The sequence below is a fragment of the Equus caballus genome, chromosome 24 (genome assembly GCF_041296265.1).
Source record: "Equus caballus isolate H_3958 breed thoroughbred chromosome 24, TB-T2T, whole genome shotgun sequence".
NCBI lineage: Eukaryota > Metazoa > Chordata > Mammalia > Perissodactyla > Equidae > Equus > Equus caballus.
In genome coordinates, this window is record NC_091707.1 from 56,618,328 (window position 1) to 56,636,578 (window position 18,251).

Consider the following 18,251-nt stretch of genomic DNA (forward strand, 5'->3'; position numbering starts at 1 on the left):
ATTCGTGGTCTGACCATCAACTCCAAGAGCTGGGCCCCCCAGAGGCAGCTGTGGTGAACACCTGTTGGGGGAGTGAGGGCAGGACGAGAACCACAGCAAAGACTTGGTCCGCTCGGCAGTCCTAGGACTTGACTGTGAAGCAAAAGGGGAAGAAATCCTCTGGGATTCAGTGGGGTGGGCTCCTGAGGGCCACAGGGGCCCTTCCTGAATCGGACCCCACTTTCAGCAAGCGGTGGGTACCCGGGTGTTATTATTTGAGACATAGAAAAAGGGCCAAGAGGGCCGGCCCCATGGCTGAGCCGTTAAGTTCGCACGCTCTGCTTCCGTGGCCTAGGGTTTCGCCAGTTCAGATCCTGGGTGCAGACATGGCACCGCTCATCAGGCCACGCTGAGGTGGCGTCCCACATGCCACAACTAGAAGGACCCACAACTAAAATATACACAAGTATGTACCGGGGGGCTTTGGGGAGAAAAAGGGAAAAAAAAAAGGGGGCCAAGTGTTTCGTTGAAACTTTCCATGTTCGTCAACGCCCACCCTGACCCGCGGGCCTGTCGCGGGCCAGCACCCCTTCCTGGGCTGACTGCTCACCCCGGCCTAGGCCACATACTGCCTCTTCCTCTTGCTTTTCTCAGGCTCTGGCAGTAACAGTTCCAGTTTCCTCTTGGACAGTGAGAGCCGGGGCCCCTTGTCCCTCTCACTCCCCAGTCTGGGTGGCGGCCTGGGCACCTGCTGTGACACTCTGGCTCTGCCCTGAGTGTGTCTGCCCGTCTGGGGGGCCCCCGCGGCAGGGAGCAGGGGGCTGGCTGCCTTGGACCCCCCGACTTCCCCGATCATTCTCGTGTCCTCTGGAGCCCCGGGAAGCCTGGCTGCCCACCCTCGCGCCTCAGCACCACTGGCCTCCACAGGCTGCATGTCCACATCGTTGGCCCCCAGGGATGCGGGGGCCCAGCCGGCAGCTTTCTTGACGAGGTCTGGAATTTTCAAGGAGAGAGGGTCTTCTAAGTTCACTTCTTCTGGACTCCTGGACTTCGGTGTATGCGAAGGCACGTTACAGTGCACACTGCCCAGAAAACAGTCTTTGAAGCTATAGGAGGAGTGACCGGGGGTGTCTTCTGAGTCGCCATAAGGATCTAAAAACTGATGACAAGTATTTGAGCCTGTTAGCAATTTCCAGCATAAACCATTTCTTCCATCACTGTTGGCAAATTTTGCATGATCTGCCTTGCAGATAAATCTTTAAAAATGCACGAGACAAATATCCTGTAGCGTCCAAAAGGCCTAAGGGGTCCACCATCACTGGGAACTCAGCCTGAGCCCTGTCATTTAAAGCCCTCATCCCAGCGCTGGGCACTGGGGCGTCTGAGCTCATTTCCTCCCAACGTCCCCTCCAGAGAGCATGGTGCGTGTCCCTGGTGCAGGACAAACTCCGGCAGGCCCAGCTCCCTGCCCAGGAGAGCGCAAACGTGGCCCTGCTGCCCTGCGCAGAGGGCTGTCGAAGGAGGCGGGAAGCAGCCCAAGTGAGTCAGTCCAACCGCTCACTGTTTTCAAAGGTGCCAGTGGTATGTGCAGCCCCCAGGGCAGCCAAACGCCTCTGACCTCTCTGAGGGGCGTTTGCGGAGCTTTCTGGACAACTAGTAACACCCTCCTCAGCCCTGACCTTTGCACCCAAATTTCCTGTCTTCCTCTTCCCGCCGCCTTCCTCGCCACTGCTCTTGACGGAGCACCCGCAGTTAGGGGCTCCAGAGAAAGTCCAAGTCCCTGCGACAGGCATGTCCCTTCTGGCACTAGCTGAGAGCTGCCCTTTCAGTGACTGCCAGCGCCCTGCTCGACTGAGGCCTTCCAGACATGAGAGGACCATGACGCTGGTAAACAACCAGGCGACCGATACGACTGGGTGTCAGTGCGGCTCCAGGCATTCCACTCCTCACACACACACACCCACATGCATTCCACACCTCACACACATGTGCACACATGCATTCCACTCCTCACACACATGCACACACATTCTACGCCTCACACACGCACTCCACTCACACACATGCACACGCATGCATTCCACTACTCACACACACACATTCCACTCACGCATATGCATGCATTCCACGCCTCACACACACGCATTCCACGCCTCACACATACACGTGCACACATTCAACTCCTCACACACACAAGTATTCCACTCCTCACATACACGCATGCGCACACACCTCCCCCCATTGTGGGGTCCTTTCACTTGGGTAGTGAAAACCTCCCAAGAAAGCTCATTTCCTCCCTGCACAGTTGACACTTATTTATTCCAAAAAAGGTAAAAATGAAGATTAACACAATCTCTGGGCAACTGTGATCATTTCAGATTCAGAAACTGGTCCAAAGTGTCAGAATTCACAAAGCCGGCACCCCTGCTGTGCCCCCACCACAGAGCAGCCAGCCTCCCTGCGAGACCCCAGGGCCCAGACCGGGGTGAGCGTGGGTGTGTGCACGTGCATGCGTGTGTCGTGGGGGTAACAGTCTCACACGGCCGATAAACCAGCCATATTAGTTCTTACAAACCGAGAGATGCCAGGCGGGGTCGCGCACCTGGGTGGCGTGGCTTCACAGCGCCCACAGCTGCTCTGCAATGTTACATGGCGCCTTAGAACAGGCAAGACTGGGCATTAACTACACCTGAGTTAATTACTGAGATTGATTTTGATTGAGATTAATTTTGAGACTAATTGCAAACCTAGGGTCTTATCAATCTTCCAGGCAAACTACTCTGAGTCTTTTTTTTTCTTATTTTAAAAAAAATTTGGAAAAGGAAAACATTTAAATATCAAAGTGCAGTTTTTTTCTCAAATGCAGTCCCACTGCCCGGGCAGACAAGAGCTCACACAGCAGGCCTGGGATGGCTCTCCTCAGAAAGGTCTTCCTGCAAGGCTGGCCCTGGGCCGCCATCCAGGAACTCATATTTCCAGAGGGTTCCCGCCATCCCCTAAATGACAAGGGCAGCTGACAGCTCATTCTAGAACATACCTCTCTCCAGATGCCTTCAACAAAGTCCATGTGATTCTTTTTGTGATTGGCCTGGGGGGGGGGAACAAACCGCACAACCTAAGCCTGTCTATGAAGGCAAGCAGACCAGAGGTTCATGTCCGAAGGCAAAGGATGGAGGGACCCACTGCCCACACCCGCGGTCCCTGCCACGCCAGACGCTGGGCGGATGGCAGCCCGAGGCAGTAGGCATCACAAGGAAGAGCATCTCCCAGGAGCCTGCGCAGTGGTGGAGGACCCCTTGAGGGGTGTGCTTTGAGGGACTACAATATTAAACTTGGGCCACTGTGACCGGGGAAAATAGAGCCCGGAATGCGGCCAGGAGACAGACTCAGCAGCTAGATTGTAGTCTCCATGGCGTCAGGAAGAGACAAAAATGACTCATCAAACCTATGTGGCAGGGGCTGACCCCATGGCCGAGAGGTTAAGTTCATGCTCTCTGCTTCGGTGGCCCAGGGTTTCGCCGGTTTGACTCCTGGGCGGGGGCCTAGCGCCACTCATCAGGCCATGCTGACGTGGCATCCCACATAACACAACTAGAAGGACTCAACTAAAATATACAACTATGTACTGGGGGGCTTTGGGGAGAAGAAGGAAAAATTAAAAATAAACTCTCTTAAAAAAAAAAACAAAAAAACCTACATGGCAGCCAGGCCCTTGTTCTGGACCCAAAGCCAGAAAAGACCGTGGAAGATACTAGATCACCCATCCCAACCCCCTCCTTCACAGATGCAGAAGCTGAGGCCCAGGCCTGCTTGCTCAGGGTCCCTGGGAAGAACCCAGGGGTGGTGTCAGCTATTCCTGAAGCCTCCCCACTACACCCAGGCTTCTGGGAAAAGCAACTCTTTTGTTTTTTTCTTAATCAAAAGACAGGAATTATTCATCAAAAGGACAGCAATTTGAACACCTCTAAATTTTGGGAAAATTAAAAAGACCTGTAAAGATGATGCCAAGGACCACTGAGAATACCATCTCCAAGGAGGGGTCCGAGCCCAGGGCAAGGGCTCCTGTCTCAGGCCCAGGGTCTGCTCTGGGCCGCCGACCCCTCCAGCCCACCCTCCCACCCCGACTAAGAGGAGCACCTTGAGGCGATGGAGCATGTTTCTCTGCCTCTTCCGGAAGCCGGCCCTGGCGCTGAGGGCACCAAACGCTGCCCTGATGCAGTTGGGGCGGCCGTACCGCAGGCCGGCCATGGCTAGGGGTCCCTGTGGACTTCTCACTTCACTGAAAAAGATCAAGTCCATGGGTCAGTGGTTTCAAGGGGTGGGGGAGGGGTTGACCACAAAAGAGCAGGAGGGAACTTTCCGGAGCTCTGGAACTGTTCTGCCTTGATTATTGTGGTGGTTGCTCCACAGGAGGCATTTGTAAAAGTCAGAGCTGTGCACCCAAAGGGGTGAACTTTACTATAAATAAGTTAGACCTCAGTAAGCCAAATGTGAGGAGTTTTCAAAAAATTTTTTAGTTAAAAGAAACCCCACAGTCAGCGGGTGGTGTGGGAGGACAGCCCAGCTCAGTACCTCAGTTTGGGGAAAGCCCCTTTGCACCAAGACCTCGGTCTTCTCATAAAAGCCCTTCAGGAAACATCACACATTCACTGACACTGAAAGTTCTAGAACATTAGAGTGGAGGGTTCAAATGTCTTCCCCTCTGTTTCATTTTTTAACAGATGAAGAAATTTAATCCCAGACTGACACATCCAAGGCGACATAAACTCAGCTTTTCCTAAGAAGTATGAGATTGTTAAAAAAATTTTTTAAAACCCCACACCCAAAGAACAGAGACAGAACAGCCACTCTAAGAAAGAAAAACAAACTTACTAAGAATAAGAGACTACAAACCTCCTTGGAGTTTCATGTCACTCACTTTCCTCAAGAACCCTCGTGGGAAGCACCCGCTAGACCCTGTTGGAAAGTGCATCAGTTACAAACACGTACCGCCGTGCGACATGCTTTTCACGATAAACTCAGGCTTTCCCAAACTGGGCTTCTTGGAACACCAGTTCTCAGGCCAGTAAAGCAAAGTTCAGAGAAACAGGAAATGCTACAAACCAGACCCTAAAGCACCCTCACTGTTGTGCACAATCCACATTAGCATTTTAAAGGCTAGAAAGGTTCCCAGCAAAAAAAAACCTCCATTCTTTTTTTCAGTATTAACTAAAGTCTATATTTTATTCAGATTTCATTAGTTTTTACTTAATGTCCTTTTTCTGTCCCAGGACCCCATCCAGGACACTACATTACATTTACTGTCATGTCTCCTTAGGCTCCTCCTGACTGTGACAGTTTCTCAGACTTTCCTTGTTTTTGATGACCTTGACAGGTTTTTTTGTTGGGTTTTTTTGGTTGTTTTTTTTGGGGGGGTGGGGTTTGAGGAAGATTAGCTCTGAGCTAACTGCTGCCAATCCTCCTCTTTTTGCTGAGGAAGACTGGCCCTGAGCTAACATCCGTGCCCATCTTCCTCTACTTTATACATGGGACGCCTACCACAGCATGGCTTTCCCAAGTGGTGCCATGTCCACAACCGGGATCCCAACCGGCAAACCCCGGGCCACCGAAGTGGGACATGCAAACTTAACCACTGTGCCACCTGGCCGGCCCCAACCTTGACAGTTTTGAGGAACATTTTGTAAGCTGTCCCTCAGTCGGAATTCATCTGACGTTTTTCTTATGATTATGGATTTGGGGAGGACAACCACTGAGTTAGAGCGCCCTTCTCATCACCAGGGGTCAGGAGCATGTCACTGTGACCACCTGGCTGAGGCATGCCTGTCAGGTCCCATTCCATCCTGGCCTCTGGGGAGAAGTCCTCTGCGCAGCCCACACTCAAGGAGCAGGGAGCTGGGCGGACCTCCTGCAGCAGCTACCCAAATTCCTCGACGTGGGTGGGTCTTCTCCCCATGATCGATTGATTCAATCATTCACGCTCCTCAGCACGGACTCACATTCATTGCATACTTGGGTTATAATAAATACTACGTTATTTATTTCTCTCCAGCTTTGGCTGGAACTTGTGTGGCCGGCTACCACATCCCTTTGTATCTCAAGTCCCAAACTGACTTAATCGATGGTCTCCAAAGGAACACGTCCTGTGAGGTACTTAGCACTCTCTCTGGGCTGAGTTTGAAGAAATTGCCACATATTGAGGTACATGGGGAAGCTATTCTGGTTTAAACCTGATTTGGCCTGAACCATACGTGAACTGAAGAACCCTGCCTTACAGCCTGTCAGACACACATTGTGCATCTGCTTACACCATTGAAGGATGCATTAAACGTTATCCCAAAGTGACAAGGGCGCTCCTTCAGGAGGGGGATGCGTAACATAGTTCCCACAATGCCAGTCTCAGTACTTCTTTGAGGATGTTTCCCTTCCTAGGCATCAGGGTCATGTTGAGCTGCTAATTGTAACTAAATATCTCTTTGAAACTTTGAGAAATATGTTTGATGTGTTTGGTGTATGTTGTTTGTTCTAAAGAGGTATAAAACTGTACTGAAAACCATGTTTCTCTGGAATGCTTTCTTCCTTGGTGGAGAGTGCGCTCCCGGGCTAGTACTCAGCTTGGTTCAAATAAAACTCACTTGATGTTTCTTATCGATAGAATGGTTATTGATTATTTGCATCAACAGTTTAAATAAAAGTACCAAAAAAGCAAGTGAAATAAGTCAGATGGAGAAAGACAAACACCATATGACTTCACTCATATGTGGAAGATAAACAAACACACACATAGATCCAGAGGCCAGCTTGGTGGTTACCGGTGGGGGTGTGGGGGTAGGGGGTGAAAGGGGCACACGTGTATGGTGATGGATGGAAATTAGACTTTTGGTGGTGAATGCGATGCAGTCTATACAGAAGGGGAACTATAATGATGTCCACCTGAAATTTATACAATGTTATAAACCAATGTGACTTCAAATTTTTAGAAAAGTACCAAAAAAGTGAAATTATAATGAGTAAAGGAACCCAACCCCCCTTTTCTCCTCACTTTCCTGCTGGAGCTGCGGACCAGGGTCAGTACTGATGTGTTTTCTAGGCCAGCTGGTTGGCACCAGGTTAAAGGACTTCTCATATACTTTTTAATGCAAAGGCATTTCACACACATGGTTAAAAAGATCTATCAAATGCTGTACGATAAGTACACGAGGTCCCCCAGCCCCCGCTGTGGACTCCCCTGTGTGTCCCCCAGGAGTTTGCTGTGCAAATTCCCACACAGGCTCCTTTATAATCCCTCACCCACAGCCATTTATAGCCAGAGACAGAAATCTCTTTTGTAAAGTGTTTCCATACAGGATATAAGACCTGAAGGGCACTTGCCCACCTCAAGCGGCTTTGCTTTGAATTCACTCTGGACGTCGGTGTCAAACCAGCAACCTCACCAGTCCTGTGGTTTGGGGAGTTCAACAAAACTCGCTTTTGATGCCAGTAGGAGTTCAAGGAAAAGACGGAAGCCTGCAGACGGCCTGAAGGTGTCAGCCGCTTACAGCTGGGGAACCTGAGGTTAAGGACATCGGATTTGCCCAGAGGCACAGAGCCAAGGCCAGAAGCCGGTTCTAATCCCTGACATGTGGCTGTGCTCCACTCCCCCTATACACACACACACACACACACACACGCACGCACATGCACACACACATGCACACATGCACGCGCGCACACACGCATGTATACACACACACTGCGACCCCAGGGACGTCCTGGGTCCCAAGGCCCCAGCGTCTCCACCTCCCCTTGCAGGGCAGCTTCTAGAGCAGAGCAAAAAGACAAACGTCAACTACCCAGGACTCTCCCTCCTCCCTCTGCCTCCCTGCCCCCCAGGCCCCTCCCTCTCCATCCTCAAAGGTTACATAAAAAAGTCCTTGTCATTCAGACTTACTAGAGAATTCTTTGAAATCAAGCCTATTATTACTGAAGTCACCTTGTTTCACAAACCTCCTGGCCACGCCTCCCAACCTTTCTTCCCAGCCAAGGTCAAAGTGGGCCGTGAGGAGGCCCCCCCAACCTTTCTCATCCCACTTCTGCCCTCTCCCCCACCCCTGGGAGCTGGCTCTCTGCCCCTCTTGGCTCAGTCACTTTACGTGATCAATTCACCTTGCACTTATCTCATCGGCCTTTTTATAACCACCCTCCACTCCCTCCCGCTCCAGCTGAAGGTCCTTCGCCGAGAGCTGGAGCTGCAGCTGCTGTCCCCCCTCTCCAGCTCCGGGCGCACGGCCAGGCCCACAGCCTAACCGGGGACAATGCCAGTGAGCACTTAAGGTGTGATCACAGTGCTGTGTTTCTGTCTAAAAAAGCCTTTCCTTCTAGGGGGCACACGGGGGCGGGGCAGGAAACAGGATGCGCCACTATTGTCAATCCGTGAATCTGGGAGAATGTTAGGAGATTCTCTTCTCCTTCTCTTATACGTTTGAATGTTTCCTGATGAGTTTAGAGGTCACCATCTCCGCCCTGAGAGCCGCCAATCTCTACCTTCCGGCAAGTCCCATCCAATAAGCTTGAACCCTGAGCACCCGCCCACCCTGCGTCTGTCCAGGCACATGCGTGCACACACATGCACGTACACACACTCCACACCCACATGTCGTCTGGCCCCAAGGCTCCACCCACCACCTCTGGTGGCCCCCAGCTCCACCTCCCAGCTCCACAGAGCAGACCCCACGGCCCAGCCTCCTCGGGGTCTAATACATTCTTCCAACTTGACTTCTCCAAGATCAAACTGCTGATCTTCCCAAAACGAACTCTCTTTTCATCCTCCCTCCTGGCCCAGGGGACGGCAACTCGCAACTCCCCGTGTCTTGTTGCTCAGGCTAAAAAACCTGCCTATCACCTTCACTCCCAACCACACAGCCAGTTGACCAGCCAGTGTGGACTCTGCTTCCCCAATGAGGGCAGAGTTCAGCACTTCTCCCCCTGCCCTTGTCCTCAGCGGCAGCTGAGCCGGAATCACGCCATGGCCCACAGAGAAAGCCCAGGCCCTGGCCTCACTCGCCTGGCCAGCCACCTCACGGGACAAGCCCCCTGCAGCCTTGCAGCCCCAGCCACGGAGCACGGGGTGGGGGACTCCCACCCCAAATGCTGAGCCCTGCTTGACCTCTACCTGGCTGTCCCTTCACCTCCATCCTGTCTTTACTCTAAGGCCTCTAAGGTGGGAGCACGAGGCCTTCCCAGAGACCCCTTATCTCACTTTTCAGCCTCCCCACCCTCACACTGATGTTTCACACATGCACGCGAACACCCTGCTGCACTTTGCTCCCACGTCCTCACCACTCGCTCATATGCTCCGTGTCCTCCTCCTCCTCTCTCGGGATCACCAGCCCCTTCAAGGGACTCACACTCCATCACCTGGGCTTTTAGCTTCTTTGTCCCCAGCTGTGTCCCCAAAGCCTGGCACGGCGCTGAGCATACATTCAGTGCTCAAGACATTTCCTGGATGAGCGCATGCACGTTCCACAGAGACCCGCACCTACCCTGCCCCAAGCCCAGGGCATTTCCCCTGGATGAGCCCCTCCTTTTGCAGCCTCCACCAGCCACTAAGACCCTGGAGCCAGAAACGGCAGAGATTCCACTGGAGGCTGAACAGCCGACGGGTCCAAAACCCAGGTCTGCTACCAACCTGGCTGCATGACTCCAGATGTCTAAAGTAGCTTCTCCTGGCCTCAGTTTCCCCATCGGTAAAATGGGCGAATAGGTGAGGCGTCCGTGACGTGATGTGTGAAGAGGGGTCAGCATGCTGTGCTCTGTGCTGGTTTATGAAGTCATTGGCTGCTCCCAGACAAACATGTCACTTAAGCACCCTACTCTGTGCAAATCACCACCCAAGCGAATCAAAAGGCTCAAAGGCGCCCTTCCATTGGAAAGGGACAGTGTAAACCCGAGTGTCACCTGTCCACGGGGTGCTGGAAGTCTGCATGTGGTACAGAGTGCTTCTTATTTGATGGGAGGCTCTTGTCCAAAATTCTCTCAGGAGGCCATGTGTAGTGGTTTGAATGGAGGCCCCCCCCCAAAAAAATATTTGTCCACATCCTTACCCCTGGAACCTGCGACAGTGACCTTATTTAGAAAGAGTCTTTGCAGATGTAATTAAGTTAAGGATCTCAGGACGAGATCATCCTGGATTTAGGGTGAGCCCTAAATCAATGAGCGACAGGCATCCTTAGAGGAGAAAGGAGGAAATGAGAAGGTGATGTGAAAAGGAGGCAGAGACTGGAGCGATGCGACCACAAGCCAAGGAAGGCCAATGACTGCGGGCAACCACCAGATGCTGGCGAGAGGCGGGAGCAGACGCTCCCTCAGAGCCTCCGGAGGGACCAGCGCGCACGTGGATCGCAGACTTCCGGCCTCCAGAATTGAGGGAGAACAAACCTATGCCGTTTCAAGCTGCCCAGGTGGTGCCCATTTGTTACAGCAGCCACAGGAAAGGAACAGGCCCTGGTAAGGACAATCGTCCCCCATTAGCTGCGGGGGACACGTATGCCTGAAACCGTGGATAGTTCTGAACCCATATACACTACGTTTTTTCCTCCAGTACATACATATTTGAGGTGTGACAGCAAAACTAGCACAAATTTCTGTTTCCTTTTTCACAATTTCACAGATAGAAGATTTGTTCCTACTGTAGATCCTAGCAAGCTCAGCAAAGACTTTTCTTCTTTCCTTAAGTCAAGAACTCCCAACTTTTCACCTAAAGGAAGCACTTTACAGCTTCTCTTTGGCATATTCAACTTGCCAGCATCACCACTAAAATAAGGGTTCCTTGAACACAAGCACTGCGATACCGAGACCGTTGATCTGACAACTGAGCCGCCTACTAAGTGACTAACGGGGAAGGAACGTATACAATATGCATATGCTGGACAAAAGGAGGACTCACGTCCTGGGCAGGATGGAGCAGGACGGCCCAAGATTTCATCACCCTACTCAGAATGGCACAGAATTTAAAACCTATGAATTGTTTACTTCTGGAATTTTCCATTTAATATTTTCGGATTGCAGTTGACCTCACGTAACTGAAACTACAGAAAGGGAGACGACAGACAAGGGGGAAGTGCTGTATAAGACTGGTACTCTGAGAAAAACAACACGATCTTAAAGAATTCTGTTCTTTTCATTTGAACTTGAGGAAAACAAGAGCAGATCATGGTGCTGTTTCCTGTGTGGGAACGGGCCACACGCCAGTCTAGGCTGCAGACGTCTGCAGTCAAACATTTAAGCACCAAGGATGGCAAAAGGCCAGGCTAGACATGAAATCATCCCAAATTCAATTCTGGTCACCAGAACTTCCAACAGTTAAAGTGACATTATTTCCAATACGTGGGAAGAAATACCCTGAATGGTGGGGAGCACAGAGAAAAGGAAAGAAATTGTTTGGGTGGAAGTATGGGTCCATTTTTCAGAGGTATCATCCTTCAATGCTACATTTGAGCTTTAAAATGCATTATGAAAGACTCCAAAAACAAAATATATGTGGAGTGTATCGGTATACTAAAAACGCAGAAACAGGGACCAGCCCAGTGGTGTAGTGGTTAAGTTCATGCACTCTGCTTCTGTGGCCTTGAGTTCACAGGCTCAGATCCTGGGTGCAGACCTACACGCCACTCAAAAAGCCATGCTGTGGTGGCGTCCCACATACAAAATAGAGGAAGATTAGTACAGTTAGCTCAGGGACAATCTTCCTCACCAAAAAAAAAAAAAAAAAGCAGAAACAATTCCAGGAACTCCAGGGCCCATCTGGAAAAAAGTCATTTTCATAGACTGACCTCACAGGTGTCAAGAAGTCATAAGCTGGTAACCTGAGGTTTTAAAATGGAAAAGTTGGGGAGCAGCAAACCAACTTCTAGCTGGTCCTTGGCCCCACCCATTTCCCATCCTGGCTCCACCCCCTTGCCCATCCTGGCTCCGCCCCCTTGCCTTTCATGGCCCTCAGCTTCACATAGTTGTGGTTATTAAGCTGGAGGATGAAAAGCCCAGCAGCAAAACAGAAATGGAAGACAAGCAAGAGCATCTCTCACCCAGCGTCTTCTGGCATCTTCTGCAGGTTACCCACACCAACGCGAGATGACAAAAGGTCAACGTTGTAATTTAACATTTGTTACAAGTTGAACACTTGGCAAATTTTCCTAATGCAGTTTTTAAAAATTCACTTTGTAAATAGAATGTTTTAATGCATTAGTAAAATACTGGATAATAGCAAAATTTTTTTTTAAATAATAAAAAATTAAATGCCTGCCAACAAGCCAGGAAGAGGAAAAAGATGATGGGCCAGGACCTTCCCTCAACAGTCCAAAGCCCCAGGGACTGGGCCCCGAGAGTCTGCTAAGTCTCCGTAGCTCCTTCCTCCACCCCTGAGGCCATGCCCAGGAGGAGGGGCCCTGGGGGGACAAGTCAGCTCCTGAACCAGAGCCACCACTGAAGGTTCCCACCTGGAGTCCAGGAGCATCCAGGAGGAGAGGCTGCAAACGGCAGGTGGAGGTGAAGTCTCGAGGGCCAGCTTCGGAGAGGAAAGGAGCTGGGAGAGAGAGATGCTGGTTTGGAGGGGAAAGAGAGCAGATGCAAAATGGTCTTTTGACAAAGAGCAGCTTAGCAAATCTACTCCCAAGATGTGGAAAAAGGGAGAAAAAATATCGTGAGCCGCCTCGCCCCCACCCTCCACACAGTCAGAGGGAAGACTGTCCAGCTCCCGCCCCCAAGGGAAGAGGCATTGTGGGGACATCAGAATCCAGAAGAGGTTACCCCTAAGGTGTTGTTGGCTTAACGCAATTTTGTATTTCTGCTTTACAGGAAAAAGCAGGTTTAAAAAGTTCTCTCTTAACAATACTCAACAATTAACCAACAGTTCTAGTTTAAAAATATACATTCTTTCCTTGAAATAAAATTTGTTCCGAAAGATTTCTCAAACTCCTCTTCCCGAAAAGTGGCTTCTAAGAGGATCAGCTTTATTTGCGTGTCGACAGGCGTTTTACAGGATGCTCTATCTTTATTCTTCCACCTTCTCGAAACTAAAGTCTAGTTCAGGTTTCACATATCTGAGCACCTTTCCTGGACCAGGAACCCATGAGAGGAGAAAGCCTTTCAGGGTCACATTTCCGAGGATGAACGCTGCCCCCGCCCGACACACGTACACACACTCTGCCTCCTTTAGACACACGTCTAACAAGAAACGATCTTGGCCCTGAGCACCTTCAGAAATAGGGGAAGAGGTTCCCCTTAGGCATCCCCATAACCGAGTCCCTGGGCCTGGGCAGGGGCCCGGGAAATTCACTCAAGTGCAGCAGTCTACGGGAAGTTAGGAGACTGGAAACCCCTCCTGTCCCAGCTGCAGGGAGAAAGAGAACGGACGCTCCAAATAAATATGTTCCACCCCTGATAGAGTAAGGTTCTTCAGGGGGGACATTAAGGTCTGTATTTTTTCTTTTTTTTCTTTTCTTCCCCCCCAGCGTTAATTTTTAACACAGATGCTTTCATACTGTACTTGGTATTATTTTGACCAGACACTTTTTTGTACGATTATTGTGAGACATAATAAACTAAAAAGGAATGACAGTGTTTTTCCATTTTGCAATCTCCTGTCCCTTTTGCCACCTGGAAAAAGGTTTAAGCTCAAAACTCCTGTTCAAGACCGTGTGGACGAAGCTTCAGAGGGAGAAAGCTCTTGAGAGGCAGCGCTGTCATTTTACCTGGCGTTTGTGGGTCAGCCCCTCCAGAGCGCCTGGGCTGGTGTCAGAATCCATCAGATGACAAAGTCCTACAACCAGGAAAGAAGAGCGGTTCAGGCTGCCTGAATCCAGGAAAGCCAGAGCACAGGACCATCAGGATTTTCCTTCTTTTTCTTAAAGATTGGCACCTGAGCTAACACCTGTTGCCAATCTTCCCTTCCCCTTATCCTCCTCTTCTCCTCCCCAAAGCCCCCCAGTACGTAGTTGTATATTCTAGTTGTAGGTCCTTCTGGTTCTGCTATGTGGGACGCCGCCTCAGCATGACCAGATGAGCGGTGCCATGTCCGAGCCAGGGATCCAAACCGGCGAAACGCTGGGCCGCCAAAGCGAATGTGTGAACTTAACCACTCTGCCACGGGGGCCAGCCCCGGGATGTTATTTCTTATTTTAAATGTTTGCTCTAGAGGAAATTACAGGTTAAAATCACATTTTACTTTGGGAAAATACTGTGTAGCTTTGCATGCAGACGCTGCTTAACCCCAAGTTAATTCCCAGGTGTCCTAGAATTCTCCTGTGGGCTGGCAGGGAGGGGGGAAGTGTCCACACTTCCCAAGCACAGGCTGGTTGCTGACAGAGCGCAAAGCAGGGTCAGCCCCAGGGGCACCCTCCCACCCTCACCCTGGGCAGAGCTGGCCTAGGCCACCCCACAGTGGAAGCCTGCTGGGGATGCCCCTTCTCAATTCCCCCAGGTACGAACTTGGAGGAAATGGAGTAACCCTCAAATCAGCCCCCACCTCACACAAGGGTCTCCCCACCCTGCAGCCTGACTCTTGGGATAGGGATATTCCTCCATTTGGAGGAAAGAAAGAGGGGTCTCCAAGGCAGGACCCCAGCCCCAGGGGCTAGGGCACCATCCTCACTCTTCAGTACGCAGGGCAGGGACCCCCACCAAGGGGGTGGGGTGATGTCCTCGCTCCCTTAGGGCAGGGACCCACCCAACCGCACCGCGGGGGCTCTTCACTCCCATGCGGCATGGACTCCTCAACCTCTTGGGGGGCGCCGTCCTCACTCCCACGAGGCAGAGACCCCCCCATGCAGGATCTGGGCTCAGCTGCCTCGGGCCCCTCCTGGTGGGCTGGGGCCTCCTCTTGCTGGGGGAGGCACATCCTGTCCTATCCCCGCCCACGCGGCCCGGGCAGCTGCCGGGAAAGGCGCGCAGGTGGCAGCACCTCGCGCGGGGCCTGGCCTGGCAACTCCGCCCCACCTACAGGAGGCTGGGGCTGCGCCGCAGCTTCGCCGGCTCCCAGAAAAGCAGCCCCCCATTCAGCCTCCTGATGTGGCAAGGAACTGGTTGCTGAGGGTGACTCGAGTAGAACTTGTTAAGTTGGGGTCACCGGGAGTCCGGGCCCAGTGAGGTTGGCCCCGCGGTGATGCTGATGCAGAGCACCTGGGGCCGGAGTGCCAGGGTGGGGTGCGCAGGGCACAGGACTGTCGCTGCACACTCACCTCCTGAATGTCATGTCCATTTTGTTCCCAGAGTGATCACCACTGAGTTGAGAAGGAAGGTGCTGAAGTCCAGACCTGTGTGACGTCACAGGCATCTCCATGGCAACGAAGCAGGAGGCTCCCTGCCCGCCCAGCCCCACCACCCAGGCCCGTCGGCTTCCGCTGCCCCTTCGCAAAGCTCCTGTGGTCCTTCCGCCCGCGCTAGGCACCCCCCACGGGGGCTCCACTCGCGGCCAGAGAGGCCTGTTTAAGGACATAATTTTGACACAAAATCTTGAGTGACTCCCCTGTGCCCTGGGATGATGTTCAAACCGTTTAATAGGCCCACCCCGCGCTCCGCTCCAGCAGCACCCTTACCCTCCCTACCTGAGAACTGCTCCTGCCCCACCGCCGGAGCCACTCCCACCTCTCCTTCTTAATTCCAAGCCCCTCCACTTCCAACCCCTTGTAGCTCTGACTTCTGCTCCCCTCCCCTCACCCTTACCCCAGCTTTCTTAACCTCTGCGTTCTTAGTTTGGCACCTCCTCCAGGAAGCCTTCCTTAACCTGGGAAGTCTTGGTTCGGCGCCGCTCCTCTGCGCTCCCACAGCAGGCCAGACCAGCCTGTGCAGAAGTGGTCCGTTGATTTCCACGTGGCTCACTAGACTGTCATCCCCTGAGCCTGGGGTCTCTCAATCCTAAGCTCCCCGACCGTGCACAGCACGGTAACTGCTCAAAGATACATTTTCAATGAATGATGAAAGGAATTGGCAAACCACATATGCCACAAATCATGTTAGCTGCTCAGTAACTAATTTTTTTTAGTAATTTTGAAGTTCCGAAGTGGGTATGGTCCAAATTTGTTCTTCTTTTTCAAGATCGTTTGGCTTCTGGGTCCCTTGCATTTTCCATGTGAATTTTACGTTTGACTTGTCAATTTCTGCAAAAATGCCAGCTGGGATTTCCACAGGGACTGCGTTTAACCTGCAGATCAATTTGGGTGGTTGTGCCATCTTAGCGAGATGAAGTCTTCGATCCATGAGCATAGGATGCCTTTTCGTTTATTAGGTCTTTTTTAATTTCTTTCAACAGTGTTTGGTAGTTTTCAGTGTGTAAGTCTTGCATTTCTTTTGTTAAATTTATTTTAAGTATTTTATTTTTTTGATGCTATTGTAAATAGAACTTTCTTAATTTTATTTTTTTCCTCCCCAAAGCCCCAGTACATAATTGTATATCCTAGTTGTAAGTCATTCTAGTTCTTCTCTGTGGGATGCTGCCTCAGCATGGCTTGATGAGCAGTGTGTATGTCTGCACCCAGGATCCAAACCTGCAAACCCTGGGCCGCCAAAGTGGGGCATAGGAACTTAACCAGTACGCCACCTGGCTGGCCCCTGTTTTCCTAATTTCATTTTTGGATTGTTCATTGTTAGTGTAGAAATACAATTAATTTTTGTATGTTAATCTCGTATCCTGAAGCCTTGTTGAAGTTGTTTTAATAGATGTGTGTGTGGATTCCCTGCGGTTTTCTATCATGTCATGTACAAATAGAGATAATTTTTACTCCTTCCTGTCTAATCAGGATGGCTTTTTTTCTTCATCTTGACTAACTGCCCTGGCTCGAACCTCCTGGACAGTGTTGAATAGAAGTGACAAGAATGAACATCCTGTCTTGGCTTTAATTGCGCATTTAATTGTTGTACCAAGTCCCTTGAGTATATTTGGAAAGGAAAAGATGAAATGCGCACAGATGAACTGATATGATAAAATCCAGGAATTGCTTCAGAAAGCCTGGGGGAAGGGCGGGCATTACACGGGGTGTGGATGTCCCGACAGGCCATGACCGGTTGGCTGGGTACAATGATGGGCACACGGGGTTCTATACTATTCTTTCTGCTTTTGTGTACCTTTGAAATTCGCATAATGGAAAATGAAAAAGTAAAATAAGGAAAATGGAGAGCCAAAAAGAAAGAGCTAAGGAAATAAAAGGTAGGATATTGAGGGAAATGAAAGGTCCATTGAGGAATTGGAGCCCCAGACAAGAATGCTGGAGTGCCTGCTACCAACCGGGTGGAACGCCTTTCCCAGACCCAGCCACGCTCCCCCCGTCCCATAATGCCCCATGATGCCCGGTGATGCCCCATGATGCCCCATGCTTTAGGCTAAGACATTGTTTTGTCCCTTACGTCTCTTTTCACCTACAACTGCCTTGTTTTATTTTAATTGCACTGATTTGGGGAAGAGGCCAAGCCAAATATCCTGCAGAATCTTCTGGATTTGTCCAGCTGCTTCCTCAAGCTTGTTTAGCTTGTCCCTCTATCCCCTTCCCTTGTATTTCCTATGCACTAGAATTACCAGGATATTCTCCTGTTTGGGGACACCTGGGCTATTTTCAAATTTTCCGTTCTACAGTCTTGCAGAGAACATTGTTGCACATTCTCCTCGGGCAAGTGGGCAAGACTTTCTCTAGTCTGCGCCAGGAAGGGGAAGTCCTTCATGAGATGTGTCAAACTGCCCCCCAGAGGAAGTGTATCAACTCACATCCCACCAGGGGGACGCAAGAGTTCCCGTTTGCCAGACTCTAGCCAAAATTTGTATTGTCAGACTTAGATTTCTGCCCTTCTGATAGGTGTAATTGTATCTCCTTGTGCTTGGTTTCTCTTTCATGAGCACCAGTGAGGCTGGGCATCTTCTCAAAGTTCTGCTCACTTTCAGGCCATAGGCTTCAGGGACTGCTTACAGGTGGTACAAATCAGTTTTATCAAAAGGGGAAGTGCAAAATAGCATAATTTTCTACATCCACAGTGAATGGTATTCAAGTGTGAAATTTTTTATTGGTTTCATCCATTCAACTATTTAAAAAGTGGGTAGTAGAGGCCAGCCCGGTGGTGTAGTGGTTAAGTTTGCACGCTGTGCTTTGGCAGCCTGGGTTTTGCAGGTTTCAATTCCAGGTGTGGACTTACACGCAGCCCATCAGGCCATGCTGTGGTGGCGTCCCACATTCAAAAAATAGAGGAAGACTGGCACAGATGTTAGTTCAGGGACAATTTTCCTCAGCAAAAAGAGGAAGACTGGCAACAGATTTAGC

General features: G+C 50.8%; 1 protein-coding gene across 7 annotated transcripts; it reads right to left on the bottom strand.

The window, feature by feature from the left end:
* Positions 1-500: 500 nt before the first annotated feature.
* Positions 501-15,897, bottom strand: LOC100630573 (uncharacterized). Of its 7 annotated transcripts, XM_070249288.1 has the most exons (8): positions 15,688-15,897; positions 15,189-15,263; positions 13,704-13,771; positions 12,450-12,535; positions 4,873-4,935; positions 4,117-4,258; positions 3,017-3,067; positions 501-1,138 (listed from the first exon to the last, which is right to left on the bottom strand). In XM_070249288.1, exons 6-8 carry the CDS (start codon positions 4,225-4,227, stop codon positions 596-598), a joined length of 705 nt encoding a protein of 234 aa, XP_070105389.1. In that variant the 5' UTR covers positions 4,228-4,258; positions 4,873-4,935; positions 12,450-12,535; positions 13,704-13,771; positions 15,189-15,263; positions 15,688-15,897; the 3' UTR covers positions 501-595. The 7 variants fall into 7 exon arrangements, with proteins under 7 accessions (XP_070105389.1, XP_014591263.1, XP_070105387.1 ...); XM_014735777.3 differs by lacking the exon at positions 15,688-15,897 and having other exon boundaries at positions 12,450-12,551; positions 15,189-15,244; XM_070249286.1 differs by lacking the exons at positions 4,873-4,935; positions 15,688-15,897 and having other exon boundaries at positions 15,189-15,264.
* Positions 15,898-18,251: the final 2,354 nt, after the last annotated feature.